The sequence below is a fragment of the Pristiophorus japonicus genome, chromosome 5 (genome assembly GCF_044704955.1).
Source record: "Pristiophorus japonicus isolate sPriJap1 chromosome 5, sPriJap1.hap1, whole genome shotgun sequence".
In the NCBI taxonomy this organism is placed as follows: domain Eukaryota; kingdom Metazoa; phylum Chordata; class Chondrichthyes; family Pristiophoridae; genus Pristiophorus; species Pristiophorus japonicus.
Genome location: NC_091981.1, coordinates 23,396,346 through 23,419,063, shown reverse-complemented (window position 1 = coordinate 23,419,063; position 22,718 = coordinate 23,396,346). Strand labels below are relative to the sequence as shown.

At 47.1% G+C, this 22,718-nt stretch overlaps 1 protein-coding gene across 1 annotated transcript; it reads left to right on the top strand.

Annotated features, from left to right (window-relative positions):
* The first annotated feature begins 1,424 nt into the window (after positions 1–1,424).
* Positions 1,425–2,687, top strand: LOC139264053 (chemokine XC receptor 1-like). The gene has a single exon (XM_070880153.1). The coding sequence runs from the start codon at positions 1,425–1,427 to the stop codon at positions 2,517–2,519; it is 1,095 nt and encodes a 364-aa protein (XP_070736254.1). The 3' UTR covers positions 2,520–2,687.
* The last annotated feature ends 20,031 nt before the right edge of the window (positions 2,688–22,718 follow it).

Below are 22,718 nucleotides of genomic sequence, written 5' to 3'. Positions count from 1 at the left end.
AGCGGTGTCTCAGCAAGATCCTGCAAATCCCCTGGGAGGACAGATGCACAAACATTAGCGTCCTCATCCAGGCCAACATCCCTAGCATTGAAGCACTGACCACTCTTGATCAGCTCTGCTGGGCAGGCCACATAGTTCGCATGCCAGACACGAGACTTCCAAAGCAAGCGCTTTATTCGGAACTCGTCCACGGCAATCGAGCCAAAGGTGGGCAGAGAAAACGTTACAAGGACACCCTCAAAGCCTCCCTGATAAAGTGCGACATCCCCACTGACACCTGGGAGTCCTTGGCCATAGACCGCCCTAAGTGGAGGAAGTGAATTCGGGAGGGCGCTGAGCTCCTCGAGTATCGTCGCCGAGAGCATGCAGAAATCAAGCGCAGACAGCGGAAGGAGCGTGCAACAAACCAGGCTCCCTGCCCACCTTTTCCCTCAACGACTATCTGTCCCACCTGTGACAGAAACTGTGGTTCTTGTATTGGACTGTACAGTCACCTAAGAACTCATGCTAAGAATGGAAGCAAGTCTTTCTCGATCCCGAGGGACTGCCTATGACGATGATGACTCTCCTCCAGCTCCACAACCCCCCGAGATGTCTGCGCTCCTCCAATTCTGCCCTCTTGAACACCCCTGATTATAATCGCACAACCATTGGTGGCCATGCTTTCTGTTTACCTGGGCCCCAAGCTCTGGAACTCCCTGCCTAAACCTCTCCGCCTCTCTACCTCTCTTTTCTCCTTCAAGACGCTCCTTAAAACCTACCTCTTTGACCAAGCTTTTGGTCACCTGCGCTAATTTCTACTGGCCAGCTTGGTGTCAAATTCCTTTATCTCATTAATACTCCTGCAACTTGGGATGTTTTACTATGTTAAAAGTGCCATATAAATACAAGTTGTTGTTGTCTTTAAGGAGGAGCGAGGAGTGGAGTGGTGGGGAGATTTACGATGGGAATTCCAGAGCTTAGGGCCTTGGCAGCTGAACTGTGATGCACGCTCTCTCGCAGGCTCAGCTCCAAGTTCAGAGTCAGCTCACAAACGTCTTCCAGCACATTGCAGCCCTTTGGTCTTTGATGTTGAATATGGGGAGAGGAAATGTTGAGAAATGTAACAAAGCTTCTGAGAATGCCAAACATCAATTTTGACGGAAACATTAATTTATATAATGGTGACGTGGCACAGCTTCTATTTTATATTTCACAGGACTGAATCACACAGTTGGAGCGTAACAAAAACCTTCATCAGTGCACCTTCTGCGATTTCTCAAACTTTGGAGCAAGGTACTGGGGATATAAGGAAATAACTGTACTGAAATTTTACCTGCACTGTTTTACCAAAAGGGCGTTAGATATTGATGTTTATTTCTCCTCCACAGTCTATGATGCAGATCAATATATCAGCTGGAAATTTATCCGTCTCCAACACAACCATGCACCCCGGGGATCTGGACTATGATTATTATGGTGATTATAATGATTCAAACTCATCAGTGGATTACTCAGACTTCGTTCAACTGTGTGAGAATTTTGATGTTAACTTATTTGGAGCTAAATTTACACCAGTGTTGTACAGCCTCATCTTTATTTTCAGCCTGGTTGGGAATGCTCTGGTTTTGTGGGTGCTGGTGAGATACGAGAAGCTGAAAAGTATAACAGACATCTTCATTCTGAACCTGGCCACCTCCGATTTACTTTTTGCCTTCTCACTTCCGTTCTGGGCTGTGGACCATACATCTGGATGGGTCTTTGGCAAGGCCATGTGCAAAATAATGAGTTCGATTTTCTTCGTCGGCTACTACAATGGGATCATGCTGCTGACATTGATGACTCTCGACCGATACTTTGCGGTGGTTCATCCTCTGTTTGCTGTCCGAACCAGAAAGACCTGCTATGCTGTGGCAGCCAGTTTAGTAGTTTGGGGCCTCAGTATCTCAGCAACAGTGCCTGAGTTGATCTTCTCTGATATTGTAGTTAGTGGGAATCAAAGCCTCTCCTGTGGAAGTAACTATCCAAGTGGGAGTGAGCAAATATGGCGACTGTTAGAATGTTATCAGCAAAATATCTTGTTCTTCTTAATCCCCTTTACTCTCATCGTGTTCTCTTACTATGGAATTCTCAACACTGTCATCAGGCATGAAGCAAGGAAGAAGTACAAAACAGTGAAAGTTATCTTCTGTATTGCGGTGGTGTTTTTTGTGTGTTGGGCACCTTACAATGTGGTCATCTTCCTGCAGTCTTTGTCCGAACTCCAAGTCCCAATTTTCTCAACCTGCGAGATGAACAACCACCTGATTTATGCATTTGTAATTTGTCGGAACATTGCTTATTTCCATTGCTGTCTAAATCCCTTCTTCTATGCTTTTGTGGGTACAAGGTTCAGGAAACATTTAATCAGGCTAGTGGGTAAGTGGGTCCCCTGTATGAAATGTTGCCAGGATATCAGCAACAGCAGCAGCGCCAAACACAACAGCTCCCAGAATGGTTCAGATATCGACCTGCGCCTTCAATCAGGGCTTGAAATATAGGTCCAGAGATTCCTGCCGGAATAGAATGGTCTGTTTCATAAGAACATAAGAAATAGGAGCAGGAGTAAGCCATTTGGCCCCTCGAGCCTGCTTCGCCATTCAATAAGATCATGGCTGATCTGATCTTGACCTCAACTCCACTTCCCCGCCCGCTCCCCATATCCCTTGACTCCATCATTGTTCAAAAATCTGTCTATCTCCACCTTAAATATATTCAACGAGCCAACCTCCACAGCTCTCTGGGGTAGAGAATTCCATAGATTCATGACCCTCCAAATGAAGAAATTCCTCTTCATCTTCGTTTTAAATGAGCGATCCCTTATTCTGAAACTATGCCCCCTTATAATCTTATACGTTTCAATAAGATCACCTCTCATTCTTCTAAACTTGAATGAGTATAGGCCCACCCTGCTCAATCTTTTGTCATAAGACAACCCCCTCATCTCAGGAATCAACCGAATGAACCTTCTCTGAACAATTTCCAATACAAGTATATTCCTCCTTAAATAAGGAGACCAAAACTGTACGCAGTACTCCAGCTGTGGTCTCACCAATGCAGTTGTAGCAAGACTTCCCTACTTTTATACTCCATCCCTTTGCAATAAAGGTCAACATTGCATTTGCCTTCCTAATTACTTACTGTTCCTGCACACTAAGCTTTTGTGTTTCATGCACAAGGACCCTCAGATCCCTCTGTACCGCAGCATTTTGTAATCTCTTTCCATTTAAATAATAATTAGCTTTTTTATTTTTCCTACCAAAGTGGATAACCTCACACTTTCCCACATTATACTCCATCTGCCAAATTTTTGCCCACTCACTCAGCCTGTCTATATCCTTTTGCAGATACTTTGCATCCTCCTCACAACTTGCTTTCCCACCTATCTTTGACTCGTCAGCAAATTTGGCTACATTACACTCGGTCCCTTCATCCAAGTTCTTAATATAGATTGTAAATAGTTGAGGCCCCAGCACTGATCCCTTTGGCACTCCACTAGTTACATTTGCCAACCTGAAAATGACGCATTTATCCTGACTCTCTGTTTTCTGCGATCCGCGATCCATGCTAATATATTACCCCAAACCCTGTGAGCTTTTATCTTGTGCAGTAACCTTTTATGTGGCACCTTATCGAATGCCTTCTGTAAATCCAAATGCACCACATCCACTAGTTCCCTTTTATCCACCCTGCTCGTTACATCCTCAAAGAACTTCAGCAAATTTGTCAAACATGATTTCCCTTTCATAAAACCATGCTGACTCTGTTTGACTGTATTATGATTTTCTAAGTGTCCTGTCCTTAACAATGGACTCCAGTATTTTTCCAATGACAGATGTTAGGCTAACTAGTCTATAGTTTCCTGCTTTCCATCTCCCTCCTTTTTTAAATAGGGACGTTACATTTGCGGTTTTCCAATCCGCTGGAACCTCCCCAGACTCCAGGGAATTTTGGTAGATTGCAACCAATGCATCCACTATCTCTGCAGCCACTTCTTTTAAGACTCTAGGATGCAGGCCATCAGGTCCAGGGGACTTGTCCACCTTTAGTCCCATTAGTTTGCCTGTTGGGGACAGTCCCTCCATCAGGCCCAAAACATGGCCATCAGATGTAGGAGGGGGCAAAGCCAGTGACTCTGACTGTCGGAGTTCACCCGCCCTGGGCCTTCACTGCAATTCAGCCAATGGTTGGTGCAGACACGCCTGCTGAGGCCAGACATACCTCTCCGACAATGGCAGGAGTGGGGCTCAACGGGCAGTCCTCGTCATGATCGAGGATCTGGCCCTCGAAAGATGTGGCAGAAAAAAATCCTAACAATGTACAAAGTGGGCTTGGAATTTTCTACCGAGGAGGGGACCTGACATCCAACCCAAAAATTCACGCAAAGGGTGGCGGGGGTCTGGAACTCGCTGCCTGAAAGGGTGGTAGAGGCAGAAACCAACATCACATTTCAAAAGTACTTGGATATACACTTAAAGAGCCGTGACCTACAAGGCTACGGACCTAGTGTGGAAGGTGGGATTAGGCTAGGTGGCTCTTTTTTGACCGTCATGCACATGATGGGTCGAATGGCCTCCTTCTGTGTTGTAATTTTCTATGATTCTATGACTCAGAAAATGTAAATCATTATAAAAATGTAAATCATTTTTCTAAAAGTCATTACTGTAGAAATGGACTGGAATAAAATAATTATCTGAAAAGTAAGTCAGTATTGGACTATGATTTGAAATGAAAATCACACAAAAAGATTGAGAAATGAGTAAAGTCTATTCAAGGGCTTGAACCGGCAAGACTCGGCAGGTAAGTGTCTACATGCTGATTGCTGTACTGGTGGATTTAAGGAGGTTGTATCAATAAGAGGCAATCAAGTTGCAAGAGGCCAATGGAGTGAGACAGCAGATAAGGCCTATTAGTCCAACCTCAGTTGAGGGGAATTTATTAGAACCTGTTATTAGGGACAGAGTGACTGAACGTTTGGACAGAGAGAGCCAACACGCATTTGTAAATGGTAAGACATCTGTAACTAAACTAGTTGAATTTTTTAAAGATATAACTAACTTGCTAGATGAGTGAGTGTCTATCAATGTTATTTACATGCACTTCCAGAAGGCATTCGGCAAGATTCCAGATAAGCGACTGTTAATAAAAGTGGAAGCACGTGAACTTGGAGACAACCTATTGTCTTGGATAAGGAATTGCCTAGGAGGTAGGAGACTGAGAGTAGGGAAATTGGGTATGTACGCAAATTGGCAGGATGTTACCAGTGGGATTGGATTTTCCCGGGACCCACCCGCATGGTGCTGGGGGTACCCGGGAGATGGCAGGTGTAGGGGTAAAAAGGAAGACTTCTCTTCCTCGGGGTGGATTAACTGGTATAGGTAGTCGACACCTTGCCCAGCTCCCACTGTATAACGACCACGGAAGTAAACAAACGAAACTTCAGGTTTACCGGCTTTATTACGAGCAATGAACGAGAAGGTTCAGTGTAAACTTCCAAAATACAAGAGTTTTCAAGTAAAATTTATACAGGTTTTGGAGAAGAGCTACCCTCCTACAAAATCATCAACAGGTCTATTGCTATCAGCGAAGTTACATTGATTTGTCGACTCTTATCAGACTGGCTCAGAGTGGTACATGCAACTGTCCATCTCCCATCATTGTGTTGTTCCATTATTTGCGCTCTACCCCAGTCTTTGTGTTGCCTAGAGTAACTGTACCAAAATACTGGCTTCCTTATCTCTTCCTCAGAGACTTTTAATCAAAAACTGCTGACTTCGGCTGTTTAAGTGTTACTAAGGTTAAGGATACATTTCAATGTGTTATTGCTTTGTGCTATACCTACATAAGCAAGTGTTACATACATCGGCAATTTCTCAGACCCTCCTAATACTGATTAATTCACTATCTTCAGCATTGTTCTGACCACCTATTTGCAACTCCTACAATTAATCTCTTACAGTGGGAAACCCAGAACTTCGGGCTTCCCTGTACCTTGTGGAGGATTGGACCCCCACAGGAGATGGGAACCCAGGAGATCGGACCCTACCCCCCCCAGGGCTTGGAATCCCCCCCCTCCCCCACCCACCCCATGAACCATCCTGGCCCAGCACTTACCTTGTCCTGTGGCCTCTTGTTCACACACGACTGGAAGCCAGCTCGTCAGTCAGACTAACTTTCGCCCCTTCCCCCCACCCCTTTATGTCGCACGCACGCTATGGAGACACAATCCCAGGGCCGGAGTCACGATCCAGGGTCGGGGGGTGTGGGGGGGAGGGGATGGTGGGGCAGGTATTCCAAGCCTGGGACGGGGGGGGGAGGGGCGAAAGTTAGTCCCAGAAGGGGTCCGATCCCCAACCCCAGGGGTCGGGGGGTGAGGGCTGCTGGTGAGGAAGCTTGGGGAGGGGGCTGGAAAGAAGCACTGATGCTCCTCCCAGCCCACAAGCATTACTCCCCAAGGCTGAAGCCGCCTCGTGCCAGCCACCAGGAATCACGAGCCCTGGGATAAAACCCGCAAAGCAGGTTAAAGTAGAGGCTTCAGGGCTCATTGTCACATTTAAATTGCCAACCTGATTCCTGGCAGTGGGTTGGCAGTCCATCCACCCACCCGCGCCCCCTCCCCCCCCAACCCCCGCCCCACGCCTCCAACCCACCCGCTCTCACCGCTGAAATTTCCGGCCCTGGTGTCCCCCAGGGATTTGTACTGCGCCCTCAGCTTCTCACTATATTTAGCAATGACTCCGATGAAGGAATAGAGAGCCGTTTCTCCAAGTATGCTGATGACACTAAATGCGGTGGGCTCGATAAATAGTGTAGCTGGGAGCAGAAAGTTGCAACGAGTAGATTCAGTCAGTGGGCAAAACTGGCGCAGACGGAGTTCAGTGTAGGAAGGTGTGAGGTCATCCACTTTGGCCCGAAGAAAGATAGATCAGAGCATTTTCTAAATGGCGAGTAGCTGGGAACTGCGGAGGAACGGAAAGATTTCGGGGTCCGTGGACAGAAATCACAAAAAGCTAGTGCAGAGGTACAAAGAATAATTTAAAAAGCGAATGTAATGTTGGTCTTTATCTCAAGAAGGCTGGATAAAAAGAGGTAGGTATTATGTAACAGTTATATAAAGGTAGACCCCATTTAGAGTACTGCATTCAGTTCTGGGAACTGCACATCAGGGCTTGGAGGGGGTGGAGCTCAGAATCACCAGAATAATACCGGGGCTAAAATGGTTAAATGATGCGGACAGGTTGCATGGACTAGACTTGTATACTCTTGAATATAGAAGGTTTAAGGTGATCTAATTGAAATGTTTAAAATGATTAAAGGATTTGATAGGGTAGATAGAGAGAAACTATTTCCTCTGGTGGGAGAGTCCACAAGGGGGCATTGCCTTAAAATTAGAGCTAGGCTGTTCAGGAGTGATGTCAGAAACCACTTTTTCACATAAAGGGTACTCGAAACCTGGAATTCTCTCCTCCAAAAAGCTGTTGAGGTTGGGGGTCAATTGAAAACATCAAAGCTGAGATTGGTAGATTTTTGTTGGGCAAGTGATGAGTAAAATACTGTCTGCAGCCCACCAATGCATTCAATCCAGCCTGGCTAGACCTGGCATCGAGGCCCATCGCCCACCACACCTGACCCCCACTCTGACCCCGCCCCACGTAACATCAGGAGGTGGGTCATCGTCTCCAAGGCAGCGGAATTGACACAGTCGGCTCGATTGAAAGATTGTTTACGTAGAACTTCTTTTTGAAACTTGCAACGGGCCTTTAGTCTCAATTCGTCTCTGAAGGAATTCAAGCGACTAATTCACAATGAGTCCAGGGCTTTGATTTCATTCCAGTGAGCTATAAAATGTTATTTTTGGTTATTGGTGCAATTAGGTGAAAGGTGTCGTCTGAATTCCGTGCGGGTAGCACCGGTCTTCCGACGTAACTCTGGCGCAGACCCAGTTACGTCGCGCCCCTGCCGTTTCTGGGAGTTTCTTCAGCTCTGGAATTCGCTTCCAAAACCTCTCCGCCTCTCTACCTCTCTTTCCTCCTTCCAGACGCTCCTTCAAACATATCTCTTTGACCAAGCTTTTGGTCACCTGCGCTAATTTCTTCTTATGCGGCTCGGTGTCAAATTTTTCATCTCAGAGTACTCCTGTGAAGCGCCTTGGGATGTTTCGCTGCCTTAAAGGCGCTATATAAATGCAAGTTGTTGTTGTTGTAAAGAGCAAGGGAGCTACGGCCCACCGGCCCGCTGAATGGGACAGAAGTGGAACGCGAGCCGGAGGTCGAGCTGCTCATCAGTCTGAGTCGAGTCTCGGCTGCTCATCTCGACGACTCTTTTAACAAAGAATAAGACCACCTTTGCTCTCCCGGTACCCAGAGTACAGCTGTAGGGGGGCGGGGGAGTGGGGGGGGAGGGAAGGTTCTCATCCCCATCTTATATATGGGAGTGGAACTCGGAGCACAAGGACTCCAGGTAAATTGAGTTGACCGCTCTCAAATTTGCCAATTTAACACTTTGTTCTCACCAACGTGCACAGCCCCATTGATTTTGCTGTGTGGCCGCGCATGTGCAGTATCTCTTCCAGCGGCAGGAGCTGGTGAGCAGTCTGGGCGGGACCTCGAGATTAGTAGGGGAAACATTGGTGTGCGGCCCCCCAACAGCTCACCAAGAATTGTTTAGTGGCGCTCCAGCCCAAAATAATTGTTCCACCCCTGCTATTAAGGGTTACGGAACCAAGGTGGATAGATGGAGTTCAGATACAGATCAGCCATTTAACTGAATGACGGAACAGGTTGTAATCTAAAAGCAGCCTGGCAATTCACAGGAATTCACAGCTTGTGCATTGCCAGCACTTTTGTTCTGTTTTTAAGTGGATCTGGTACATTTTAAATATTCTATCTGCCTCAAATGCTCTCATACATTTGATATTTGCTAAGTGAGAGCCCAAATCTTTTTTTGCTGCACTGCATTTAATTATGTATTCCTATAGTGTGTTTTTTGCTATTTTAGTATACATTTACAGTGCCTGACTAAGGAAACCCCTTTTCTCTGAATATTGTGCATTATCAAACAACTTCAATATGTTAGCACACTCGCGTTACACTACTTGCACTTCATATTTGTACCTCTTTAAGGGGTCCAATTAGGACATTAGTACAACAGTAGCTGATCATTATCCCACCATTCACAACCTTTCTTGACTAATCCTTTTCTAACTTCTGCCATTACCATTTGAATTCGGCCCACCATCCCTTTTGTGTCTCTAATCTCTCCTGTCTTCCACCCGATCACAGACCTTCCCTTCTGTTCTTTCTTCCCCTCCCCCTTTTAGTGCTCCTTTAGAATGCGCTCTTTCCGAACACTCTCCAGTTCTGACGAAGAGTCGTCGACCCGAAACATTAACTCTGCTTTTCCCTCCACAGATGCTGCCCGACCTGCTGAGATTTCCAGCATTCTCTGTTTTTATTTCAGATTCCAGCATCCGCAGAGTTTTGCTTTAGTTCGTCGCCACTGTTGACCGGTTTCCTATCATGTGATCAATTAATCCAATTTACAGTTTCCTGTCAAATTGTTACCCTTTCACTTTCAAAAAAATATTCATTCCGGGATGTGGGCATCGCTGGCACGGCTGGCATTTATTGCCCATCCCTAATTGCCCCTTTGAGAAGGTGGTGGTGAGCCACCTTCTTGAACCGCTGCAGTCCGTGTGGTGAAGGTGCTCCCACAGTGCTGTTAGGGAGGGAGTTCCAGGATTTTGACCCAGTGACAATGAAGGAACGCTGATATATTTCCAAGTCAGGATGGTGTGTGACTTTAGCTGCAAGCCTGCTGCAGGAGGTCTTAATAACTGGCACTTCCTGAGAGATCCACATTTTTGAGAAATATTCAAATGTATAAGCTGAAATATTTTCCCCTTCAACATCTTGTATTTGTAATTGAAGTTTGACATGAAACCTGAAATGCAACCTGTTGGATTTGTTAAATTATTCAGATGCTTGATAATCTTCTCTTCATTGTATTTCTTTTGGTTGTGGAGTAAGGGACAAAGTATCACCAATTCAGAATTATCACTAAAAATGAGAAGACATGGGGACATTTCTTTACATCGATGCTTTTTAAACCTGGAATGCTTTGCTACAGGGAGTGGTTGAGGCAGAGACCATTGCATTTTTAACGGAAAATTGGATAGATATTTGAATCAAAGCAAGATACAGTGCTATTGGGAAAGAATGGGGCAGTTTAGGATTGTTCTAGTAAAGAGCCAGTATAGCCGCAATGGGCCATAATGCTCCCCTTCCAACTTGTTAATGGCCGACTATTGTCCTATCTTCCTATGTAGAGGGAGTTTGGAGCTGAAGTGTTGTCTTGAAGTTACATTCAGCTATTGAGTTTCTGAATCCTTTGAGGGCATTTATTATGGCTGCATAGTGTAAACCTGTGTCTTGTGGAACCTAAATGATGTGGGAGTTTGTGGAAACCGTGATGAATACAGGCATAAAAATGTCTCCAGGTCGATTCTCTCAAGCTAAAATTACTGATGTCATTTTACTAAAATTACTAAATAGAAACAGAGGCACTATGGGAGAAAAATCCGGTTAGTTTGCACCTCCTGTAAGCTCCCCCGGGGGATAGTAATGGGGGCAAACGATTTTTCGCCCTAGCATAGCACCGCTACCAACTCCCGCAAAATTCCACGGGAGTTTAGCGATGACACTAGCCAGTAGGGCCCACTCCTGCTGTAGGCCCCACTCCTGCTGTAGGCCCCACTCCTGCCATAGGGGCCACTCCTGCTGTAGGGCCCGCTCCTGCTGTAGGCCCCACTCCTGCCATAGGGGCCACTCCTGCTGTAGGGCCCGCTCCTGCTGTAGGCCCCGCTCCTGCTGTAGGCCCCGCTCCTGCCATAGGGCCCACTCCTGCTGTAGGGCCCACTCCTGCTGTAGGGCCCACTCCTGCTGTAGGCCCCGCTCCTGCTGTAGGGCCCACTCCTGCTGTAGACCCCGCTCCTGCTGTAGGGCCCCGCTCCTGCTGTAGGCCCCGCTCCTGCTGTAGAGCCCCGCTCCTGCTGTAGGCCCCGCTAGACCCTGCTCCTGCTGTAGGCTCCACTCCTGCTGTCGGCCCCACTCCTGCCGTAGGCCCCACTCCTGCTGTAGGGCCCGCTCCTGCTGTAGGCCCCACTCCTGCTGTAAGCCCCACTCCTGCTGTAGGCCCCGATCCTGCTGTAGGCCCCACTCCTGCTGTAGGCCCCATTCCTGCTGTAGGCCCCGCTCCTGCTCCACTCCTGCTGTAGAGACCGGGCCGCTGTGCCGACAATGACAACGTCATCACCGTGCGCAGCGACCCGTTTTCGCTCCGGAGCAAAGATTCGTTAGCGCCCCATGAGGCTGCCTCAGGAAATGCCGGCGACAGTTTCGCGGGGCACGTACCAGGCTTTAGGCCACTCGCAGGGTGAGAATTAATGTGGAGGTGCCATGCTGAAAAGTTTAAAAAATGTACAACTTACTGGTCGTGACCTTCTCATCTTCATATCGCGGGCTCTGTGCTGCGAAGTTGCAGCCTGGCACTCCGTTTCTATGCCGGACTGCTGCCACAGCAATCCCGTTCCCCAGTAGTCGAGTGGTGGCGAGATTTTGTGCTCCACTTCCTCGCGGGGGTGGTAGGCACAATTTAGGTGGCAGGGCTGGACTTCTACGCCTGCCGCAGGATGTCCCCCCTCACAGCTGTTGGGGGCGGTACGCAATCTCATGCGCAGAAATTTTTAAAAATTCTTTCACGGGATGTGAGCGTCGCTGGCAAGGCAAACAATGCTAGCATTTATTGCCCATCAGAAGGTGGGGGTGAGCCACCTTCTTGAACCACTGCAGTCCTTGTGGAGAAGGTACTCCCCCAATGCTGACTTTGTCACAGCAGCTTAGTGCCTTGCCAGGCTATTTAAGAATCAACCACATTGCTGTGGGTCTGGAGTCACATATAGGCAAGAAAGGTTAAGAACAGCAGATTTCCTTCACATTAGTGAACCAGTTGGGTTTTTCCAACAATCCTGTAGTTTCATGGTCACCAATATTGATACTAGCTTTCTAATTCCAAATTTATTTAATTTAATTAACTGAATTTAAATTCCCCTAGCTGCCGTGGTGTATTTTGAACTCACATCTCTGGACTATTAGTCCAGGCTTCTGGATTACTAGTCCAGTAACATAACCACGATGCTACCATACCCCTATATGAGAGAGAACAATGCAGGGAGCAGGTGAGAGTGAGTGATGCACGGCTAAAGTCTAAAAATGGGACAGAGGAAGAACAGTGGGCTGGAAATTCCCCAACTTTCCAATTAAATCGGAACCACCATATGCCGGCAAATTGGGGAACCTCCCCCTGTCCCCAGAAAGCTGACTGGTGTCGGGAGTGAAAATTATTGATGGGTGCAATTCCAACATAATTGCTGGGATCATTTGATCCACACATTTTTGGCTCCCATATCTTATTTCCCTGAAATGTGCAGCAGGAGTACATGACCCTTCACACCACTTTCCCTTTCATGCAAGTATTTTTTTGAAATAACAGTCTAACATTCAGTGAAAGATTCACATATGTATTGGTTTGTTTCCTGCAATTGTTCTCACTCCCATTATAGAAAACTTCCCAAGGGCAATTAGGGATGGGCAATAAATGCTGGTCTTGCCAGCACCGCCCATATCCCAGGTGTAGTGTATCGAGAAAGAGTCAGACTGAACACTGTGAGCTCAAAGTAAAGTGTGACCTTAGTCTTTTATTGCAGGTCTCCAGAGTGCCTCTGCAACCTGTGAAGTACTCTTAAATACTTGTGCTCCCAAGGGATTATGAGATCCCTTGGGACTCCGGGGAATGAGTCCTCTGGTGGCTGTACAGAGTAAATACAAGTCCAGATACAGAACAATATTCCCCCCTAAAGTCAATAGTGTAACTATTTACAATGTGAGTCGATCTGGGGCCCTTCTTGCCCTGGTTGATCGTCTCGGTGTGAAAGCTGGTGTTGTTGAATCATTTGTTGGGCCCTCGCTGGGCTGCTGTGCAGCTGGCCTTGCTGGGCTGCCTGGTGTGTTGAGCCCTGCTGGACTGCTGTGGATGATGGGTTCTGCTTCGTGGTCAACCGTGGTGCCGGTTGCTACTGGTGTGTGTGTTGGGGGATCAAAAAAGGTAGGGTCCAAGGTGGGTTGCTCAGGGTAGTCCGTGAATCTGAGTTTGATTTGGTCCAAGTGTTTCCGGTGAATGAGTCCATTTGAAAGTTTGATCCGAAACACCCTACTCCCCTCTTTGGCCACGACAGTGCCGGGAAGCCACTTGGGACCTTGCCCATAATTTAATACAAATACAGGATCATTGACTTCAATCTCGCGTGACACATTTGCGCTATCATGGTATGCACTTTGTTGAAGCCGCCTGCTCTCTACCTATTCATGTAGATCAGGGTGAACTAACGAGAGCCTTGTCTTAAGTGCTCTTTTCATGAGCAGTTCAGCAGGTAGGATCCCAGTGAGTGAGTGGAGTCCCGTGCGGTAGCTAAGCAGGACTGGGGATAGGCGAGTCTGCAGTGAGCCTTCAGTTACCCTCGTCAAACCTTGCTTGATGGTTTGCACTGCTCTCTCTGCCTGACCATTGGACACTGGTTTAAATGGGGCAGGTGTGACATGTTTGATCCCATTACGGATCATAAATTTTTTGAACTCAGCATTGGTAAAACATGGTCCGTTGTCGCTCACCAGGACATCGGGTAAGCCATGTGTGGCAAACATGGCCTGCAGGCTTTCAGTGGTGGCAGCGGACATACTAGCCGACATTATCTCACATTCAATCCACTTGGAGTACACATCTACAACCACAAGGAACATTTTACCCAATAACGGGCCTGCATAGTCGACGTGTACTCTAGACCACGGTTTGGAGGGCCAATACCATAAACTTAGCGGCGCCTCCCTGGGTGCATTGCTTAACTGCGAGCATGTATTACATCTGTGAACGCAGGACTCTAAGTCCGCATCGATACTGGGCCACCACACATGGGATCTGGCTATCGCTTTCATCATTACGATGCCTGGGTGGGTACTGTGGAGGTCATTGATGAAGGTGTCTCTGCCCTTCTTGGGGACCACTACTCGATTGCCCCACAGAAGGCAGTCTCCCTGCATAGACATTTCACCTTTGCGCCGCTAGAGTCCTGCGTTCACAGATGTGATACATGCTCGCAGTTAAGCAATGTACCCAGGGAGGCTTTATCTCTTCCTGCATTTCCACTGGGACACTGGACCAGCTCCCGTGAAGCACACAGCTTTTGACTAGAGATAATAAGGGGTCCTGGCTTGTCCACATTTTGATCTGCCGGGCAGTGACGGGTGATTGCTCACTCTCAAATGCTTTCTTAACCATGGCTAGATCTGCGGGCTGTGCCATTTCCACCCCCATGGTGGGCAATGGCGCAGTTTTCTGTGCCTGGCCTGTGGCAGATGGCATAGTTGTATGCGGATAACGTGAGCGCCCATCTCTGGATGCGGGCCGATGCGTTGGTATTTATACCTTTGCTCTCGGAAAACAGGGATATAAGTGGCTTATGGTCAGTTTCCAATTCGAATTTTAGCCCAAACAGGTATTGATGCATTTTCTTTACCCCATAGGCATATGCTGACGCTTCTTTTTCAATCAGGCTGTAGGCTCTCTCGGCCTTAGGCAGATTCCTCGATGCATAAGCAACCGGTTGCAGTTTCCCAAAATCATTAGCTTGTTGCAATACACACCCAACGCCATATGACGACGCATCACATGCTAGTACCAAACACTTACATGGATCATACAACACAAGCGATTTGTTTGAGCATAACAATTTTCTCACATTTACAAAGGCATTTTCTTGGCTTTTGCCCCAAATCCATTCGGCCCCTTTTTGTAGTAAGACATGTAGTGGTTCTATCAGGGTGCTGAGACCCGGTAAGAAGTTACCAAAGTAGTTCAAGAGTCCCAGGAACGACCGCAACTCCGTCATGTTCTGTGGCCTCGGTGCGTTCTCGATTGCCTCCATCTTCACGTTGGTGGGCCTGATGCCGTCCGCCACAATCCTCCTTCCCAGGTACTCCACTTCAGGCACCAAGAAAATGCACTTCGAGCGTTTTAACCTGAGGCCCACGCGGTTGAGCCGACTAAGAACCTCCTCCAGGTTCTGTAGCTGCTCGACTGTGTTCTAACCTGTGACCAAGATGTCGTCCTGGAAGACCACAGTGTGCGGGACCGACTTCAGTAAACTTTCCATGTTTCTCTGGAATATTGCCACCGCTGATCGGATTCCAAGCGGGCATCTGTTATAAACAAAAAGACCTTTGTGCGTGTTGATGCAGGTGAGGGCCTTCGATGATTCCTCCAGTTCCTGTGTCATGTAGGCTGAGGTCAGAGCCAGCTTCGTGAACATCTTTCCTCCTGCCAGTGTTGCAAAGAGGTCATCGGCTTTTGGAAGTGGGTATTGGTCCTGCAGGGAGAAACGATTGATTACTTTGTAATCGCCAGAAATTCTGATAGTGCCGTCTCCCTTGAGTACTGGGACAATAGGACGGGCCCACTCGTTGAACTCGATCGGGGAAATGATGCCCACTCTTTGTAGCCGGTCGAGCTCGATTTCTACCCTTTCTCCCATCATGTACGGTACTGCTCTCGCCTTGTGATGGATGCGTCGCGCCCCCGGAATTAGGTGGATCTGCACTTTTGCTCCTTGGAATTTCCCGATGCCTGGTTCAAACAGCGAAGGAAATTTGTTTCAGACCTGTGCACACAAAGTGTCGTCAGCGGGAGATAGCACTCAGATGTCGCCCCACTCCCAGCATATCTTTCCCAGCCAGCTCCTAGCGAGCAGCGTGGGACCATCGCCCGGTACCACCCAGAGTGGTAGCTCCATCGTAGGAGACCTTTATGGTAGCACTGCCGATTACAGGAATCAGTTCTTTTGTGTAAGTTCTTAGTTTCATGCGAATTGGAGTTAAGACTGGCCTTGAGGCCTTGTTGCACCACAACCTTTCGAAAATCTTATTGCCCATGATGGACTGGCTCGCGCCCATGTCCAGCTCCATTGAAACCGATAGTCCATTTAGTTCAACCTTCATCATTATCGGGGGATAATTCGTGGTGAATGTGTGCACCCCATGTACCTCTGCCTCCTCTATCAGAGGTTCTGTTTTGTCGTGATCCTCCATGGATCTGTCCTCCTCTGCAGCATGGTGGTTTGCAGGTTTAACAGGCCTAGCAGCTTGCCTGCACACTCGTTGGAGGTGTCCCATTGCTCCACAAATGCATCCTTTGAATCGGCATGAATGGAAACAATGATCACCCCCGCAGCGCCAACAAGGTGTTAATGGCCTTGCATTCATCACCCTTGATGGTGGACTCTGAGACATCTGCGGACGTGTAGCTGAAGGTATGTGTGACCTGCCCTGTCTGTTGTGATTCAAAAACAACATCACTTTGTTCACAGTACTTGTAGCAGCACTCGTGTGCTGAGAGATTTGCTTAGTATTGTCACTGGTGGCAATGAACACCTGGGCTATCGCTATGGCCTTACTCAAGGTTGGGGTCTCTACAGTCAAAAGTTTGTGAAGTATGGTTTCATGGACAATGCCAAGTCTGAAAAAGTCTCTAAGCATGTGCTCCAAATGTCCTTCAAAATTCGCAATGTCCTGCAAGGCGTCTTAGCTCGGCGACATAACTCGCCACTTCCTGGCGTTCAGATCTTTTGTAGGTGTAGAACCAGTACCTCGCCATCAGAACGCTTTCCTTCGGGTTCAAATGCTCTCAGACCAGTGTGCACAAATCGTCATACAATTTCTCCGTGAGTTTCGCTGGAGTGAGCTGATTCTTCATGAGGTCATACATTGGTGCCCCACAGTCGGTGAGGAGGATCGCTCTATGTTTGGCAGCGCTCTCTTCCCCATCTAGCTCGTTGGCCACTAAGTATTGGTTGAGTGGCTCCACAAAAGATTCCCAATCATCTCCCTCCGAGAATTTCTCCAGGATGCCCACTGTTCTCTGCATCTTTGGGTTCGCTATCTGTATCTCGCCGCCAGTTGTAGTGTATGGAGAAAGAGTCAGACTGAACACTGTGATCTCAAAGTAAAGTGTGACCTTAGTCTTTTATTGCAGGTCTCCAGAGTGCCTCTCCAACCTTTGAAGCCTTCTTAAATACCTGTGCTCCCAAGGAATTATGAGATCCCTTGGGACTCCGGGGAATGAGCCCTCTGGTGGCTGTACAGAGTATATACAAGTCCAGATACATAACACCAGGAATGATTTTTTTTAAACGCTTCTATCACACACTTAGTAAAGGAGAACAATAGATCATAGCTAGAGACAAAAACCTGCGACAGATGGAGGAATCCCAAGCCTCGAGCCACTCATCTCACACGAAGAGGAGACCAGGGAGGGCATACAAGGAAAGAAAGAAAAAGACTTGCATTTATATAGTGTCTTTCACGACTACCAGACCTCTCAAGGCACTTTACAGCCAATGAGGTACTTTTGGAGTATAGTCACTGTTGTAATGTGGGAAATGCGGCAGCGAATTTGTGCACGGCAAACTCCCATATACAGGAAATGCGGGTGCAGGACACTCTAAAAAGGAAGGGTGAACAGCCAGTTGTCGTGGTACACATAGGTACCAACAATATAGGTAAAAAATGGGATGAAGTCCTATGAGACGAATTTAGGCAGCTAAGAGTTAAATTAAAAAGTAGGACCTCAAAAGTAGTAATCTCTAGTCAAAGTAGGAATCGCACGATAGCTCAGATGAATACGTGGCTTGAGCAGTGGTGCAGCAGGAAGGGATTCAAATTCCTGGGGCATCGGAACCGGTTCTGGGGGAGGTGGGACCAGTACAAACCGGACAGTCTGCACCTGGGCAGGACCGGAACCAATGTCCTAGGAGGAGTGTTTGCTAGTGCTGTTTGGGAGGAGTTAAACTAATATGGCGGGTGAATGGGAACCAATGCAGGGAGACAGAGGGAAACAAATTGGAGACAGAAGCAAAAGATAGAAAGGAGAATAGTAAAAGTGGAGGGCAGAGAAACCCAAGGCAAAAATCAAAAAGGGCCACTTTACAGCAAAATTCTAAAGGGTCAAAGTGTGTTAAAAAGGCAAGCATGAAGGCTCTGTGCCTCAATGCGATGAGTATTCGGAATAAGGTGGACGAATTAGCTGTGCAGATAGCAGTTAACGGGTATGATGTGATTGGCATCACGGAGATATGGCTCCAGGGTGACCAAGGCTGGGAACTCAACATCCAAAGATATTCAACATTTAGGAAGGATAGACAGAAAGGAAAAAGAGGCAGGATGGCGTTGCTGGTTAAAGAGGAAATTAATGCAATTATAAGGAAAGACATTAGCTTGGATGATGTGGAATCGGTATGGGTGGAGCTACGGAGTACCAAAGGACAGAAAACACTAGTGGGAGTTGTGTACCAAATAGGCCACCAAATAGTAGTAGTGAGGTTGGGGACAGCATCAAACAAGAAATAAGGGATGTGTGCAATAGAGGTACAGCAGTAATCATGGGCGACTTTAATCTACATATTGATTGGGCTAACCTAACTGGTAGCAATGCGGTGGAGGAGGATTTCCTGCAGTGTATTAGGGATGGTTTTCTAGACCAATATGTTGAGGAACCAACCAGAGAGCTGGCCATCCTAGACTGGGTGATGTGTAATGAGAAGGGATTAATTAGCAATCTTGTTGTGCGAGGCCCCTTGGGGGAGAGTGACCATAACATGGTAGAATTCTTTATTAAGATGGAGAGTGACAAAGCTAATTCAGAAACTAGGGTCCTGAACTTAAGGAAAGGTAACTTTGACGGTATGAGGCGCGAATTGGCTAAATTAGACTGGCAAATGATACTTAAAGCGTTGACGGTGGGTAGGCAATGGCAAACATTTAAAGATCATATGGACGAACTTCAACAATTGTACATCCCTGTCTGGAGTAAAAATAAAATGGGAAAGGTGGCTCAACCGTGGCTAACAAGGGAAATTAAGGATAGTGTCAAATCCAAGGAAGAGGCATACAAATTAGCCAGAAAAAGAAGCAAACCGGAGGACTGGGAGAAATTTAGGATTCAGCAGAGGAGGACAAAGGGTTTAATTAAGAGGGGGAAAATAGAGTTTGAGAGGAAGCTTGCCAGAAACATAAAAACTGACTGCAAAAGCTTCTATAGATATGTGAAGAGAAAAAGATTAGTGAAGACAAACGTAGGTCCCTTGCAGTCGGATTCGGGTGAATTTATAATGGGGAACAAAGAAATGGCAGACCAATTGAACAAGTACTTTGGTTCTGTCTTCACAAAGGAAGACAAATAACTTTCCGGATGTACTAGGGGACCGAGGGTGTAGTGAGAAGGAGGAACTGAAGGATATCCTTATTAGGCGGAAAATTGTGTTCGGTATTGAAGGCCGATAAATCCCCAGGGCCTGATAGTCTACATCCCAGGGTACTTAAGGAAGTGGCCCTAGAAATAGTGGATGCATTAGTGATAATTTTCCAGCAGCCTATCGACTCTGGATCAGTTCCCATGGACTGGAGGGTAGCTAATATAACACCACTTTTTTAAAAAGAAGGGAGAGAGAAAACGGGTAATTATTGACCGGTTAGCCTGACATCAGTAGTGGGGAAAATGTTGGAATCAATGATTAAAGATGAAATAGCAGCGCATTTGGAAAGCAGTGATAGGATTGGTCCAAGTCAGCATGGATTTATGAAAGGGAAATCATGCTTGACAAATCTTCTGGAACTTTTGAAGATGTAACTAGTAGAGTGGACAAGGGAGAACCAGTGGATGTGATGTATTTGGACTTTCAAAAGGCTTTTGACAAGGTCCCACACAAGAGATTGGTGTGCAAAATCAAAGCACATGGTATTGGGGGTAATATACTGCCGTGGATAGAGAACTGGCTGGCAGATAGGAAGCAGAGAGTCGGGATAAATGGGTCCTTTTCAGAATGGCAGGCAGTGACTAGTGGAGTGCCGCAGGGCTCAGTGCTGGGACCCCAGCTCTTTACAATATATATTAATGATTTAGATGATGGAATTGAGTGTAATATCTCCAAGTTTGCAGATGACACTAAACTGGGTGGCGGTGTGAGCTGCGAGGAGGACGCTAAGAGGCTGTAGGGTGACTTAGACAGGTTAGGCGAATGGGCAAATACATGGCAGATGCAGTATAATGTGGATAAATGTGAGGTTATCCACTTTGGGGGCAAAAACACGAAGGCAGAATATTATCTGAATGGCGGCAGATTAGGAAAAGGGGAGGTGCAGCGGGACCTGGGTGTCATGGTACATCAGTCCTTGAAAGTTGGCATGCAGGTACAGCAGGCGGTGAAGAAGGCAAATGGTATGTTGGCCTTCATAGCAAGGGTATTTGAGCAGAGGAGCAGGGAAGTCTTACTGCAGTTGTATAGGGCCTTGGTGAGGCCACATCTGGAATATTGTGTTCAGTTTTGGTCTCCTAATCTGAGGAAGGACGTTCTTGCTATTGAGGGAGTGCAGCGAAGGTTCACCAGACTGATTCCAGGGATGGCTGGACTGACATATGAGGAGAGACTGGATCAACTGGGCCTTTATACACTGGCGTTTAGAAGGATGAGAGGGGATCTCATAGAAACATTAAATTCTGACGGGACTGGACAGGTTAGATGTAGGAAGAATGTTCCCGATGTTGGGGAAGTCCAGAACCAGGGGACACAGTCTTAGGATATGGGGCAGGCCATTTAGGACTGATATGAGGAGAAACTTCTTCACTCAGAGAGTTGTTAACCTCTGGAATTCCCTGTCACAGAGAGTTGTTGATGCCAGTTCATTGGATATATTCCAGAGGGAGTTGGATATGGCCCTTACGGCTAAAGGGATCAAGAGGCATGGAGAGAAAGCAGGAAAGAGGTACTGAAGAAACGATCAGCCATGATCTTATTGAATGGTGGTGCAGGCTCGAAGGGCCAAATGGCCTACTCCTGCACCTATTTTCTATGTTTCTATGTCTATGTTTCTAATGTGATAATGATCAGATAATCTGTTTTAGTGATATTGATTGAGGGATAAATATTGGCCAGGACACCGGGGATAACTCCCTTGCTCTTCTTTGAAATAGCGCCATGGGATCTTTTATGTCCATCTGAGAGAGCAGACGGGGCCTCGGTTTAACGTCTCATCCATCCGACAGAATTACACCGGAGTGTCAGCCTAGATTTATGTGCTAGCAGGTTCAGTGCATGCTGGAGAGCGACGGCAGTGAAGAGGTCCAGGTCACTGATTGGAGCGTGGGCAGGTACATCAGGAGCGGCGAGATTGGGTGCAGGAACGGCGAGTGATCGTGGAGCGAAGTGATTGGGACTCAGAAGAGGAGTGAGTTCGGAGCCCAGAAGAGGCGAGGGCCCACACTGCGATATGTGTGCGCACTAGGTCCATGCAGCAGAGCTGGTCTCCAGTCATCTTGGTTAAGTCTTGCCACTGGACTAAGACCTAGCTCTGTCAAGCTGGTGTGCAATGGCCACCACACATTAAAAAAATCCACGCACAGGCATCTTCCACCCTTCAACATGTAGGTCGTGTCCTGGAATATTAGGTCCTTCATTGAAACACCTGTGAACTCAATTCTTTTTGGCGTGGAAGCAAGTCATAGAAACATAGAAAATAGATGCAGGAGTAGGACATTTGGCCCTTCGAACCTGCACCACCATTCAATATGATCATGGCTGATCATGCAACTTCAGTACTCCATTCCTGCTTTCCCTCCATACCCCTTGATCCCTTTAGCTGTAAGGGTTACATCTAACTCCCTTTTGAATATATCTAACGAACTGGTCTCAACAACTTTCTGTGGTAGAGATTTCCACAGGTTCACAATTCTCTGAGTGAAGAAGTTTCTCCTCGATACGAGGGACCGCTATGACTATGATGATGTGCTCAAGTCTCTGGAGTGGGACTTGAACCCACAACCTTCTGACTCAAAGGCAAGTGCGTGACCCACTGAGCCATGGCTACACAAAGTGGGAGATGGGAACTTAGAAGGAGAAATGTCAGCTACAGGTTAGTCAGGAAATTCCTCTCTTCATTTGGCCAATATTTCCCATGCTTTCTTCGAGTTGGAGAGAGGCAGCATTCATAAGGTGCACTGCATCAATGAAGGGCACAGATTGACCAGATTTCTTGTCATAGGCAATTAGCATACCCCTCCAAACCCCTGACAGGACTTTGCATCGAAAATGTAAGATGGAAAAAAAGGGTGATGATGAGCCCCGAAGTCTGAAGATTGTGCTCGAGCAACACGAACAACTTATCTCTTTGGGTTGACCCTTGCTCCCTCTCCAAACTTCTGACCTGACGAAGATCCAGGCACAAGCTGCATCGCCAGCTTTTTGGGAAGTCCTTGTGTTTGGGATCTACGTCGATGGATGTACAGGAAGGTGAAGCGTGTTGGCTCAGTGTGGCTCATTTACCTCATCTGCACTGAAATGATGGGCCCGCACCTATTACAGATGCTTGTCAGTTACATCTATTTGAGCAGCCCTCACAAAGCTGGGACAGTGTAGAGTGTATGGAAAGTGTCTCTCTTCATCCTTTCTTTTTCACTGCACTTGGGAACTAAGTCACAGTCATGGAGGAGGTAGTAGAGAAATTGGATAGGATAAAAATAGATGCAGAGGAGGTACTTAAAAGGTT